Source organism: Budorcas taxicolor, chromosome 11 (genome assembly GCF_023091745.1).
Source record: "Budorcas taxicolor isolate Tak-1 chromosome 11, Takin1.1, whole genome shotgun sequence".
Classification (NCBI taxonomy): Eukaryota; Metazoa; Chordata; class Mammalia; order Artiodactyla; family Bovidae; genus Budorcas; species Budorcas taxicolor.
In genome coordinates this window covers 90,877,850-90,892,899 of record NC_068920.1, presented here as the reverse complement: position 1 = coordinate 90,892,899, position 15,050 = coordinate 90,877,850, and the positions used below count along the sequence as shown (strand labels likewise).

At 41.9% G+C, this 15,050-nt stretch overlaps 1 protein-coding gene across 1 annotated transcript in view; it reads left to right on the top strand.

Moving 5' to 3' along the window:
• The first annotated feature begins 467 nt into the window (after nucleotides 1-467).
• The window catches only part of FSHR (follicle stimulating hormone receptor), a 189,130-nt gene continuing 174,547 nt past the window's right edge, over nucleotides 468-15,050 (top strand). Inside the window, exon 1 of the mRNA XM_052649152.1 lies at nucleotides 468-619. Within this exon, the coding sequence (XP_052505112.1) occupies nucleotides 468-619 (152 nt within the window). The remainder of the gene's footprint in view (nucleotides 620-15,050) is intronic.

Here is a 15,050-nt window from a genome sequence, read left to right as displayed (position 1 = left end):
AAACAGGTCCCTGACCTTCACTGAGGAACTCTCTTAATGATGTGTCACGCTGCAGATTGCATCTGTTTTGGAGAAAGTCAAGCATGTCACTCTGTTTTGAGAAAAAAAAAATAGTGGCCCACAGGGACAGTCTGACAGCGAATTTAATATAAGCTATTCTAGACACGCATCAAGTTTCAATTTGCAAACCCAACCAAAAAAGGTAAAGGGACAGCGTATCTTGCCACGCCCTCTACCTCTCCCACCCCACCCCCACCAAAGTCACTGCTGTCACTCAGAAATTCTGCAATTTGTCTGGAAGTGACCGATAAAAAAGAAAAAAAGGAAAGCGGCCCTGGGCGGGTCACGTGACCCTACCAGCTCCCAACGCAGACCTCTTCTCAAAAGGGCTCAGTGTGGAGCCTCTGAAATCTGGGCAGGATTTTCTCTGCAGAGGCAGAAGAAAGCAGGTGAATGGATAAGTAAACATGGCCTTGTTCCTGGTGGCCTTGCTCGCATTCCTGAGCTTGGGCTCAGGATGCCATCATCGACTCTGTCACTGCTCTAATGGAGTCTTCCTCTGCCAGGAGAGCAAGGTGACAGAGATACCCTCCGACCTCCCCAGAGATGCGGTCGAACTGTAAGTATCTGAGTCAGTGGGAACAATAGCGTGGCTGGTATTTGTGCCTTGCGTGCTATTATTATTTTCACATTAAGCTGATAACTGTTGGGCTGAAATATTCTGCCCTGAAGGCTTAAGTAAAACAAACTCCCCCAGCCCAACACTCTTGCTCTGTGGTTCTCTAAGGATCTTAGTGAGAGTTTGTCTTGGAATTGTCAGGGAAGGGCAGCATGGAAACCTGAATCTAAAGGTGAAAGGAAAACTTTTTAGTATTTTTGACACATTTGTTCTTGGGTGCTGTACTCTCTTTGGTGGAACTAAGAGAAGACTAAGGAAAATGTAGAAACTTAGAAGAGCTCGAATTGAAGGCAGAAAGATGGCTTTGATTGACATGGAAGGCACAATGGGTGTTTTTGAGGATACTGAATTCAAGAAGGCAAGAGTCATTGCTGCTCTGGAGGCACCAGCAAGGAATTCCCGAACTGAGACTCTGCTTCCTGGAGCAAAAGGAGTCACAAGAGAGGGAAGGGGTGTGAAGAAAGGGAGAAGGAAAAAGAGGAGGTGTAGAAAGAAGGAGATCATCTTTCATACCACTGGGAAAAGGTGATTCCCACATTTAGGTTTTTACTAAACTACTTTAAAAGGAAACAGACAGACGTTTACAACTTGACAAGATCTTAGACATCATTCTACTTCCATCTGTTTATTTTGCAGTTGAGAAATCTGGGGTCTGGAGAGTAGAAAATTTCCTAACCTCTCACGAGGAGTAGAGGCGGAGCCAAACTAGAAATCAGGCCTTTTGACTCACAGATCGCTGTCTTTCCCTTAAAGTCCCATGTCTATTGCATGAAAGTGAGAGGAAGGCAGGACTGTTTCCTAGTCCAATGACCATCCCTCCCCACCTCCCCACCCCTCCCTCCCATCCGAGAGCTGGCTCGGAGATCATAGATATCCGCAGTCGTTTTATCCCAAGGATTTTAAACAGAAGCTGCTATTCTGGAAGCATCCTTTAATCTTGGTTCCCCAAAGCTATGCATGATCTTATTTTATGGCAGAAGGTGGTCATCTTTTCATTTACCAGTTACCATTACCTATGCTCAAACACGATGGGGCTGCATTTCAGATTTTCACTCAGGGACAAACAGCTGCAAGGCTGAGCTGGTTCTGCCTGCTCCTTTTCCCCCTGACATCACAAGTTCTCCATTCCTTCCCAGAGGTAGCTATCAGGGAAGATAGGTGGCCAACGCTGTGTTTTGGCGACACTGCCTTAATGAGACAGTTACTCCTGATTGCAGGGAAGAATGCGCCTATGTCTGCTTTGTTAGGTGATTATAAACACAAGAGAAGACTGATGCACCTGAGCTCCTCTAAGAAGTCAGTCGCTCCTAAGCTACTTTTAACAATTACTTAACTTGTTTTGAGCCTCAAGTTCCTAATTTCTAGAAGTTTAATACAATCTGCTTGGTGGGATGGCTGTGAACACCAAAAGATACAGCCCCTCAATGCACACACTCAACACACACACATTTCTACCTCTCCCAGTCCTTCTCTTTTTCCAGTGTTTCCCCAGGGACCAAGCAGTGTCAACCAGTTACTTATAGAGACAGCCTCCTACAAGGCTTAATTTTAGATTGATACCCTCTTTTCAAAACTCCCTGCTAAATTAGGCTGTCTGCTTTCTGGCATTTCTTTACCAGAAGGGAGATTTTTTTTTTTTCACTCTGTATAGAAAAACAGGGAGCAACCAGATGTGGGCCATAGTCTGTGGAATGCCCACTTCTGATTCAGACCATAGCTGAGAGTAGTTAAACATTTCTGGCTTCAGGCAAACTCCAGGAGATAGTGAAGGACTGGGATGCTTGGAGTGCTGCAGTCCATGGGGTTGCAAACAGTTGGATACTACTGAACAACAACAACAAAGGGTTTAGGTGGCCTGAGACAGCACAGCATCATGGAGAAAGTACTCAACTTGCTGAGCAGGGTCAGGAATAGAGGGAATTCAAAAGTAATATTCACAGGTGGGCCTTTAACTCTTTATCACAAGTCAGAGATGGAAGAGTATGGACTCTAGAATCTAAGAGACCTGTGTTCTAAACCAGACTATGACTGTTTCTTGCTTCAGCCTGTGGGCTTTTGGGTGTACAATGGAAATTGTAATGTGTACCTTTTTCAGAGTTGCCATGGGCATTAAATGTAGGATTAAAACATTCAGCACAATGCCTCTCAAGTGTGGGGGGTGGGGATTGTTGTTCATCTGTAAAGTACTAGAGAAAAAAACACCACAGAGGGCATTCAGGGTGATCAACTGAATCAATGGAAATGAGAAGGCTTTGAAAAACTGATGTAAAGATTTTTGTAGCTCTGAGATAGTTTATAGTATCCCACTGATTTAAGAATAATCTCCTTCTCCTCCCAGTGGCTGGACCACTTCCTCTCTGAATAAGAAATGGTGTTCCTTTGGGCTTTCAATATTTGCCAAGAACTCAGGGAACAGGTTTCATTCTGATGATAGGCAAAGGATTTTTTTGATTTCAGACTTACTCTAGAAACTCAGCTTCACATAGAGGCAGTCAATGAATCTAGAAGAGATGCTTTGATCTTGTGTTATTCTTCCTGGAGTTAGAATTTCTAAGAATGTGAACACCCATTCAAAACCTGAAATTTTAAGTCTCAGTGATGTTATGGATACAGATTGTTTTCTTTAGCAGGGTCAGATGACCACAATACTAGAAGAAAAGTGTCCACTGATGGGCATTCTTGGCACAGGGAGAACTATATGAGATCACACTATAGGCTGCCTGTGTTGACCCCTCTCTTCACAGCAAGTTCCTGTGTCTCTTTGCCATCTCAATTCTCTTTCTGAGATGTAGAAAGGAATGGATTACAAAACTAGTAAAGCCACTGTTGATTTCTTCATTTGTTGAATGTTGATAGTTTAATTCACCTCATCATGTAGGTTTCATATTCCCAAAAGCCCACATCTAACTACTTTCATAAACTCCCTTCATACGGCTACAAGCAATAATTCTCTTTTTTATTGCCATTATCTTTGTTTGGAATCTGAACATCTATCTACACACTGGATTAAATAGTTGTCTTAATTTATCTCCTTGCTATCAATCTCTGTCTTTTCCAAACCAGCCCGAACACCATCATTCCATTTTTCTCCATAAAGCAGCACAGCCACCATGATTCTCCAGTTTAAAATAGTTTAGTGGCTCATCTTTCTGACTTACCTCTCACCTAGCTCCAACAGAAGCCATCTGCTCCGAAAGCCTGAAAAAGACTTGCTCTCAAGCTCAGTTTGTGTCCCAGGGTGTCACTACTGTTACACATCTTGCTTCTGTAATCTTCAAGTTCTTCTTTGTCTCTTGAAAGCCAAACTGCTTACTATAAGCTGGCTCAAAGTTTGCCTCTTCGATAAAACTCTCCTGACCATTCCATCTTCATGTAATCTGAACCCTGGTGCAGTTCATTTTACAATCTTGCTTTGCCCTTAATTTTTCATATGTGTCTTATTTCCTCAACTGCAGTGAACATGTTCTTGGTAGTCACTGTGCCTGGCTCAATGCAATGTAGGTTCTGGGCCCTCATTTACATATAGAATAAATGACGCAATAAATAAGGGGGAATTACAGCTGTTTGTTTGCTCTGCTCCTCAGTATCAAAGAAAATATTCTTATAAAAGATAATTATTGCTCCCCCTGTGGTGAACTACTACAGGATTTGATAGTTCCCTTGCTTTCTTTGCTTTTTTATGTGTTTATTTTAAAGAAAAAGCCTGTATATCATTCTGGAATCCATTAATTTATTCAGAAAGAGAAACACATAGACTTGAAACAAAGTCTACTAAGTTACAAGTTGAATATTCTTTTAGGCATGCCACTCAATTCTCTTGATTTAAGTAATAATACCTGTTTCTCTATTTTTAACAAGAATATTGAAAGGATGAGTGAAATTGCCTTAGACAAAATCACTTTAAACTGGGTAAAAGTGTTCAAAGAAATACAATTTTTGCCAACTGAGGTCAGATTCCAAACCCTGAATGTTAGCTTTCCTGTGTTTCCCATATGTGATTTGATGATTGTAGTCTGTCCAGATGTCAGAACCAAACACCCCACTGTGCAGACTGCTCTGGGTTCATCTATCTGAAGACTGCCACTGCCTTGTTTAGATATTTCTTTGAAAGAAACAAACATCACAGATTTCATGCTGATGCATACATAATCTTTCCTCTCAAAACCAAATCCTGTACCTTCTTTAGTGAGAAATGATATGTCAATGTCCAACATTTAGAATTTAATCAGGCTGGGGTAAGGAAGGTTTATATTTCCTGCATGAGAATCAGAAAAAAGAGCAGCTATAGAATGCAGTATCTTCAAAGGGAAAAAGTAAAAATTATATTGCAGAGGAAAAAATTCTTTAAAGTAACAGATGAACTCTACTCTGAGAATTGGCTAACAGCTGTAATTTGCAGAGTCATTATCAGCTGTTGAAGAGTAAGGGTTTGATGGCATAGAGCTGCACTTCTTGATGATGATAACATCTCCTTGTTTACCTAAAGATCAGTGCTGTCCTTCCTTGCCCAAGTCCTCTGCCAAACAAGCCTAAGCTTCAGAAGCAGAAAATCTTGGCAGCAAGTGGGAAATTCATTTAATGTTTGATTATCCTTCTCCAAAACCACTAATTGGGTTATCCAGTGGTTTATTGGACTACCTTTTTTTTTTTTTTTTGAGCTGTTAGATTTAAGATCTCCAATTTAGCTTTATTTAGACTAGATGCTAACTTTTATATCCCATTAGGTCACCTAGCAAAGAGAGTAATTATTTTTAATTGCTTAAGATCTGATTATAATGAGATATGGATGTTTCTTCTTAATCTGACCTCTTCCTGAAGTATCTTGAGTGTGTTTTATGTCTCTGACATGAACACACCATAACCTTTTTCTTTCATGAGGACCTGAAAGTCTTCAAGGGATGTGCAAAAAAAAATTTTTTTGAGTAAAGCAACCAAACCTGTGCCATACACTGGCACTCAGCTATATTTTTAGTCTCAGGAGTGGCTACTGTCCACTCTCTCTCATACCCTCTCCCAGACCTTTTTCAGCAAGAGCCAACACACAGCCATCATGGAATCCTGTATCACAAACACTAGAAAATGTACAGCATAAGCCAATTTTTGTATCTCAGTAATGCTAAGACTGATGAAAATCTTTAAGAAATAGGGACCCTAAGAGTTCAGCTATTTCAGTGAAATAGATCAGTTGAGGATATGGGAGAGAAAATTCAGCAGTAAATTGGTGAAGGGCAGAAGTCAATTAGTGCTGAGATTTCTTTCAATTCTAAAATGCTTTGATTTTTACAAATATCTTCAGGTACCAAACTTCCCCAAACCAATAGGTTTCTTCTAGACCTGCAGAGTCCAACACGTATAATTGTTAATTCCTAAATTTCTGTGATTTCAGTTGTGGGATTTTGAAGAGTGTGGTTCTTAGGCTTAATAGACAGTTCTGCGAATGTCTGTTACTTACAAATGCAATGTGGAAAACCTCCCCATAGATACCTGTCTCTGACTGCTTTCAGTTTGGTGAGGGGTTTTAAATGAAGAATTTTTGAGGGATCCCAGCTCCAATGATGACTTTGTAACTAGACAAACAAAGGCTGACTGGAAATCACCCTAGAATAGAAGGGCATGGAAGAGAAAGGGCCAGAGCCTTGGGCATTAGAAGTCAGGAGTGGTTCCAACTTAAAATTGCTTGTCCCTTCAAAGAAAGTCTAGCAAATTTTGTTCAGGAGATAGGATCACACCCCTGGAAGACAGAGGGGCCTTCCCTTGTGCTTTCCTCTTCATCTCAGGGTAATAGCTTGTGAATCAGCCCCTTGCGCCTTCGGCTTTCTCCCCACCCAACCCTCTGCTCTGAGTCCTGGCTTGGTTTAATTCCCTATAGGCACGAATGTCCAGATTCAGGACAAAAGTTCAAAGTCTTAAGTTTGACATTAAGTTCCTCCATATTTTATCCTCAAATCAACTCTCCTGTCTTCCCCTCATATCTTCCATCCTCTCAACACTTTTTCTGTGGACTATTTCCTAATTCCCAGCTCTCAAACATACCTTATATTCCCCTACCTAAATAATATTATTTTCTCCAACCTGAAATGAATTCTTCTACTTTAATATATTCAGCTTTGGAGACCAAGCAAAAAGGCTCACTTTTCATGAGGTTTCTTTCAACATCAAATATTTATTGATTATATTTGTGCAGAGCACTACGCTGGGCACTCGGGAGAAGAGGATCAAAAGGGGAGGCACGGGGCTGCTCTCATGGAGTTGCTAAAAGAGAAGAGAGTCCAACAGTAAAAACAATCATGCTTTTCCTCAGTTTTACCCACAACAACAAAAATCCCCTTGGAACCCAGAATGGTCATTGTCTAAACTACCCATTTGACAATTAATTGCAAGTTGCCTTGTGCAATCTGAAATCACAGACTGTGGGAGCTGGAAGAAACAGATGCTGAGTGAAAGTCAATGAGGAGATGCCTGCCTTTTTACATTTAACAAGCATCTGGCTGTCCTGTCTAACTTTGCTCTTTTGACCAGCTAGGGTGGATTTAAGGAGCTGTGCAGGGCCCCTTCCAGAACACACTTTTTTGTAAAAGGTCAGAAGATCCTTGCTTTATTTTACAAGGAAAACACAGACCTCAAGTAAAATAGAATGATAAATGAACACCAGCAAATTCATGATAAGGCTTAACCAGCAGATGTTTAAATATTTAAGTTTGACTAGGATTCCCTGGTAGCTCAGCTGGTAAAGAATCTGACTGCAATGCAGGAGACCACGGTTTGATTCCTGGGTCAGGAACATTCCCCTAGAGAAGCCATAGGCTACCCCCTCCAGTATTCTTGGGCTTTCTTGGTGGCTCAGATGGTAAAGAGTCTCCCTGCAGTGAGGGAGACCTAGGTTCAATCCCTGGATGGGGAAGATCCCCTAGAGAAGGAAATCACAACCCACTCCAGTACTTTTGCCTGGAAAATCCTGTGGATGGAGGAGCCTGGCAGGCTACAGTCCATGAGGTAGCAGAGTCAGACATGACTGAGCAACTTTCACTTTCAGAAATTTTCACATTGGGCAAATACAAGGGTCTGGATGCTTTGAGCTGGGCTGGAGGAGAATGGTACAGAAGATGGAAAACAGCATCAAAAGTGGAAGCTTAGGCTGCATTGTTTCCTTTCCTAAACTCATAATTTTTCCCCCAAAACTCCTTGTGTTCCTGAATATTACTAAGTAGACACTGGGAGAGAATAGGTAAAAAGAGTTTACATGTCAATGGACTGTGTATGACAGCTTCCCTTCAAAGCAGCTGAATGTCATCTATGAAATCTGGTAACCACACCGAGTTCACAAAGACCAGATGTCTCTTCTGAAAGTGACACACCTTAAAAATGTCTACTTTGGCATACGTGGGACACAAACAAGGAATTCTTGAATGTTCTTAAATTTCTGAGCAATTTCTCTTCCTTCTAAATTCCAAACTACTTTGTATGGCTGTGTTTAGAATAAGAAAACGAATTGAAAATGAAAGAATGATCACTAGCCATCATCAGATTACAGCAAGTAGAGAGAGTCAGACTTAAACCCTTGCCACCGCCATATGCCCACTAAGACTAATTTCTGCTCAGGGCAGGAAGGAATGAATCCTTCATCTAACTGGTGTTTGTTTTATGGGTAAGTAGTGTAGACATTCTGTAAGTAAATATACTGGGTTGGGAGGAGCAGCAGAAAATACTAGAAACACTCTTTTAATTTAGAAAACAAACTGGAAAGGCAACGAAAAGCAAACATGAGATTTATGGTGACCAGCAAAGAGGTCAACTGGAAGCCTGCACACAGTAGCAAAATTGCTTATCGGGTCCCTGGCTGTGAAAATCTGCTGAGTTCCTTCAATAAGAACATGGAGTCTTAGAATGGCATCTGATTCCCCCAAACAAATATTAGAGATGAGAGGAAAGAGAACAAAGAGTTATGACAACCAGATAGGAAAATTACAAAGTAGCTCTGAAAGCAGAGCTATAGGGTAAGAAGAAGCAAAACCACCACCACAGCAGTATAAATAAAGGAAGGGGCTGGGCCACTGAACTGGGGGATCACTGTGCCAATCTTGCCTCTTGGACTGGGCAAAACCCCTGGAGAAAATTCTTCCAAGCCCCTACCTAGAGGGTGAAGCCCTAACTTCCAGCATTCTGGTGGCTAGTGAAGAGGACTGGAGGTCTCAGCAACCAGCATCCATAAGTGGTCCCTGGTGTCTCCAGTTCAGACGTTCTCTGCTCTCTTTAAAGAATAAACCTTGGGATTCCCCTGGTGGGCCAGTGATTAAGAATCTGCCTGCTAATGCAGGGGACACAGGTTCAATCCCTAGTCGGAAGATCCCACATGCCGGTAAGCAACTACTCTGTGCCACAACTATCAGATCCGCACTCTAGAGCCCATGAGCCATAATTACTGAAACCCACGCACCTAGAGCCGGAGCTCTGCAACAAGAGAAGACACTTGAGTGAGAAAGCCTGTGCACCACAGCTAGAGAAAGCCTGTGTGCAGCACAAAGGCCCAGTACAGCCAAACAAATAAATAAACCTGGTGTTTTTGCTCAGCTATGGGGGAACACTGGCCTGACTGCTCCAGGTGGGTAGTATGGCTGCCTTTTAAACAACTTTTCTACCAGCCCTCTTTATTTTGGCCACCTCAACCCTCTTCACCCTCCAGTCCTGCTTCTGGGAACACCAGTGCCTCCAGTTCCTGAGTGTTTTTAGGGATCACGTGGCATAAATCTCACTGGCTTGGAATTTCATTTTAGAGTCTTCCAAGTCAGGACTTCTCCAACTTTAAATATGCAAGCCAATCAGGGGAATGTACTGGGAAAAGGCAGATTCTGACTCAGTAAGTTTGGGGAGGAGCCTGAGCTTCCACATTTCCAATCGCCTCCAAGAGATGCTGGTTGTAGTAGTACCAAATCCACATTCCTCCATGTCTTTACACAATCCTGTTGCTCTTGTTCCTCTGCCCTTACAGCTTTAAAAGAAAGGAAACAAGTCCCCTTCTTGTCTTCTCAGTGGTGTTTCAAGAGGAAACCGATAGTTAGTCAGTTGTTTGTTTATTCTGCCTTCTCTTCTCTGGAATCCCCATTCATTATTCAATCCACTCAGTGCCCACTGTTGCATTAAAAATTATCTTGTCACAGGTACTGATAAACTTTACTTTTGGTATGTTTTACTTAGTAGTCATATTATTCTTCAAATAAAAACCCGAATTTTAGATGACCACAGGTAACCATCCTCCTGCTTGAAACACTTTCCCCCCTTGACCGCCAGCTTCTGCGACATCACACTAGTTTCCCTCTTACATCTCACAGCAGACCTTGACCTTCTCTGTTACCAAGTCTCTAAGTGATGAAGTGCCCCAGGCTCCTCCAGACCCTCTTCCTCATGAATCTGTATTCTCTCTACAGTGATCTCATCAGCCCCATGGCTTTAAATACTAGCTATATTCAAAATTCATGTGTCATCTCTGACCTCTTCATTGAGCCCCAGACAAGCAATACCCAGCTGAAACCTTGACATCTCACTGAATCTCTTGCCAGCACCTCAAAACCAGCAAGCAGAAAATAGTCCACTTAATCGCCCTCCCCTTAACCTCTCAGCATCTTCTCTCCCAGGCTTCATCATCTGTGTTAATGCCTAGATCACCAACTTCTTGCCGTAAATCTAATCCAAGTGCTGGGGATTAGCCCCCAAAATATAGCTCAAACGTCTCCACTTCTCACCTTCCTTATCACCCCCTCAGCTCAAACCACCATTTTCTCTCACCTGGGCTAGTACAATAGTCCCCAGCGTTTCTGTCCCCTAGTTCCACTTAAATCCATTCCCACACAGCAGCTAGAAAAACTTTGAAAAAGAAGGTGGCATACAATTACTTAGAATTTCACTCAGAATAAACTTTTTTCAATCCACGTTTCCTGACCATCTACAGGTGTCAGAGGTCCAGCAGTGAGAAAAACAAACCCAGTCTCTTCCCTTGAGGTGCTTACATGCCTTGTCATGGCTACAAGATACTCTGTGATCTGACCCCTGCCTGCCTTCCCACGGGCATAGTGCACGTCATGTATCGCTTGCCCATCGCCACTGTGCTCTGGACCTTTTTCTGCTCTCCAAACACACCAGACTCGTACCTACCTGAAAACTTTCCCTTGCTTTTCTTTCCCTCTAGAATGTTTTTCTCTCTCCGCCTCAGTCTCTCCCCAAATGCCAACCCCTTGGAGAGGTCGTCCTTGACCGCCCCACTATAGTAGCACCCCAACTACCGCAGTACATGATCTCTTTCCTCCAGAAACTCACTGTAATGTGAATGTTTTTATCCATTTGTCGCCCCTCGACTAGAAATCAGAACTAATGCTTCATGGTAGCAAGGATTCTCATGTGAAGAATAGCTCCTAGTAGAGCTGATGCTCAATACCTTCACGGATTAAATGAATAAATGAAAGGCCCTTCAACAAATGAGAACTACAAGGAGAGACTGAAAGTAACAGATACCTATTAATTCTACTCTATCATCATGCTGTGTGCCTCTTATAGTATCTCAACCAACAGTCTTGCACTGTAGCTATTCCTGTTCCCATTTTAGGAAATAAGATAAATGGAATCAATCAATGCTGAATGGCAGAACTGAAACTGAGATTCCTGATATACCTGATTAGACAATGTCCGATCTTTGTATTAACCGTGAAAAAAGAGAGAGAGAGGACCCCCTAGTCCTCTGAACTCAGTCCCTAAAGAAAAACAATCCAAACTTATCATCAGAGCTGGAGTACATACAATGCTGGAGTCATCTATAATACCAAGCGTATGTAATATCTTACCCCTGAAAAACAGAAAAACTCTCTGAGGGCTAGCATTGAACCCCTGGCCTGCACTCAGCAGGGTTGGTTCCTCAGTAGCTAATCAATAAGGAGGGCAGAGACAGAAAATGAATGTGTGGGATCATGAAAACATGGGAGGAGGACTGAAAAGTAGATGTCACTGGCCATTTTCAGTGATAAGCTGCAACATAATCAGAAGTTGGGTAATAAGGTCGTAAACACTGGACCGTCAGGGAAATCCAAAATCAGAGGATTTTTTGCTAGATGAATTTAAGAGAGCATATACTTCCTCCTTCCCCTTACTTGTTTTAGGTATGAGAAATGAAGCTCAGAAAAATGGTTTGTCTTAGTCCTCAATTTCCAAGCTTCTTAGTGATAAAACATTCCTCTCTACTCCCACAGAGAACAGATAACCGCCCAGCACATTCACTTCTTTTCCCTCACATTCAAGGAAGTATAAACATCAGAATTCCACCGCGATTTTCTCTTTACCTTTGCTTGCTTTTCAAAAACAGCTTTCTTGAGACATACCACACAGTATACAATCTACTCAAAGTCTGCATTTCAATGGTATTTCGTATATTCACAGATCTGTTCAACCATCTTCATAATCAATTTTAAAACATTTTTCTCACCCAACTCTTTAACTGTCACTCCTCTGCCTACCTTTGCTACACCCATATCTAAGAAGCCACTAATCTACTGTCTTTACAGATTTTTCTAAACTTTCATATAAATGGAATTATATAAGATCTTTGTGACTAGCTTCTTTCATTTTGCATATTTTCAAAGGTTTAGTCAATGTATCAAAAATCTTTTCATAGTCAAAAAATATTTCTTTGTATAGGTAAACCACATTTTGTTTATCCAGTCATCTGTTGATGGACATTGGATTATTCACTTTTTGACTATTAATGATGTTTGCTTTAAACATTTATGTGTAAGGTTTCATGTGGACATGTTATCCCAGTACCACCTCTGGTCTCCATTGTTTCTGACAAGACGTGAGTTGTTAACCTTATTGAGGGGTCTTTGTAAGTAATGAGTCATTTCTCTCTTGCTTTCAAGATTTTCTCCTTGTCTTTGATTTTCAGTGTTGTTACTACAGTGTGTCTGTTTATGGGTCTCTTTGTGAATATTCTACTCTAATAATACTGAGCTTACTAGATGCTTTCAGTAAATCTAGAAGATTTTCGGCCATTATTTTTTCAAATAATTTTTTACTCTTTTATCTTTCCACTCCCCACCGCCTCCCCTCCCCCGGGAACATTTCAGACAATCTATTGTAGCATTCTGGGTACTGGTTTCACTTCCATGACTTACGAGCGTTATTGGTTAATTTGCTGTTTAGTGGCTACTAGCTAATTTTGTTGAAAGCCTTTGATGTTGATTCTCAGGAAGGCACAACTTTGAAGATGCCCATGGTCACCCTGGGAAGACAAGGTATTAGCAGGGTTGTCATCTATTCTTTCCCTGACCACACCCAGATATTAAACTTTGCTACTTGCAGTCAGACTATGCTACTGTTTTCAAAAATTCCCTGGGGCATAAATTCCTTTATAAACTAATTCAATCAAATTGTGGCTCCTTCAAATAAATCATTGATGAAATCAATGTTTTGATATTCATTCTGACCCCCGGGGGCTCCTTCCAGCTGTTTTATTTCCCCCTGGTTCTCCCCTGCAAACTAATTGTCCTACATTATATGTCTATTAGATCCATGAATATCCCAACTGCCTTTACCATAGCTTTACTGTTCTTGAGAGGGCTCTCAGGCTTAAACTTCTCCACCCTCTGTTGCAAATAAAGTCAGTTCTTTGGGAAGAAAATACCAGATGTGTGTTTCACAGTCTGCTTTTCACTTTATGCAAAATCTCAGCCAGGGTTCTGGAGCCAGGAGTGGATTCAAAGGTAAACTTCTGAGACCCTCATTCCAGGAGTTAAACACTTGAAGGAAGTCAGGGTAGCAACCAATCAAGCTTGACTTGGAACCACCACCTCTTTAGACCTAGCAAGAGATTTGGATTCCTAGCATTCCCAGCAGGCCTTACCGAGACAGCCTCTGATGCACAAGTGTGCCTTGGTATAAAGGAAGGAGCCCCACTTCCCAACCACACCTGCCTAGCATTCAACCTCAGCAACAGGCCACTGGAGGCAAAGTAAGAAAAGCTGAAGTCCTGCTTCTCCTGGAAGAAAGCCCTCCACCTCGAAGCTGGGAGGAGAGGTAACCCTGTGTTCTTGACTGTAGCACTCTGAAGTACCAGCATCTCCACTTCTCTGAAGTGGGAGGGGCAAGGGAGGCAGTGTTTTTGATTTAAGTAACACACTCTTGCCTTTTTTTAACCGGATTTTCACAGATATTCTTGAATAGATATCTTTATTTAATTTTTTACAAAATTTCTTCTGTTTTATGTTTTTGTTTTTCTGGCCATGAGGCATGTAGAATCTTAGCTCCCTGACCAGTCCCTAATATATATGTATTAGGGACTTCCCCAGTGGTTAAGACTTTGCCATCCAATGCAAGGGGTGTGGCTTCCATCCCTGGCCAGGGAGCTAAGATCCTATATATACATAGATTTTGCTGCGCTGGGTCTTGTGGCATGAGGGAAATCTAGTTTGTGGCATGCAAACTTCTGAGTTGTGACATGTGGGATCTAGTTCCCTGACTAGAGACTGTATTGGGAGCACAGAGACTTAGCCACTGGACCACCAGGAAAGTCCCGCCCCTCTACGTTCTTGATCAAGCAACGCAAAGCGGGAGCAGGTTGTGGCCAAAAGCAGAAAAGCAGTGAGGTACCCAGGATTATCATCTCTGAAGTTCTCAGCGTGCCCTTGAACAAAGGAGAATTCGTTGGGCATGCCAGGAGGAAATGGATGTTTTCACCCTGAAGTTTTTCATCCCATTTTTAACTTTAATGTCTTTCACGTGCATTATTAGCTTTAAATAATTTAGTACACATGTCCTAAAGTTGGTCTGGTGAATAGTAATGGTTCTATCATCCACCAAATAAGGCCACTAATTGCTCTTCTTGACAGCCATAAGAGTTTCTTAAACATTGTGATATGGTGAGCAAAACAGGTAGAAATGGAATTACAACTGAAAGGATGCTTTCCAGAGTTGCTTTGGTTTGTTAGATCAAAAGAGAAAAACAGATTTTTTTTTTTCTCCTGAGCAGGCTAGAGACAAAATGACTTTCTCCCTGTGTATTGACAGTCCTGACCATTTGACAAAAGTAATTTCAGCAACAAGAAGCATGCAGTTGTATCAAATGGCAAACAAGCCAAAAGTATATCAAAATCCTGAGTTCAGCATCTTACCTGAAAAAAAATCATTGAGACCCTAAACAAAGCAGTACATCACCCACGACCTGCTGCTCCTGGCATCACACCATTATTGAACACTTACTGTGCGTACAGCCATTTGCTGGGATATGAGAGTCAACCCTGCAGCCCTGACAGACAGACTCTCTTCATAGATCCAAAGGAAGTAGACACACACACACACACAGACACAGAAAAAGTGAGCAAGGCTTTTCAACTGA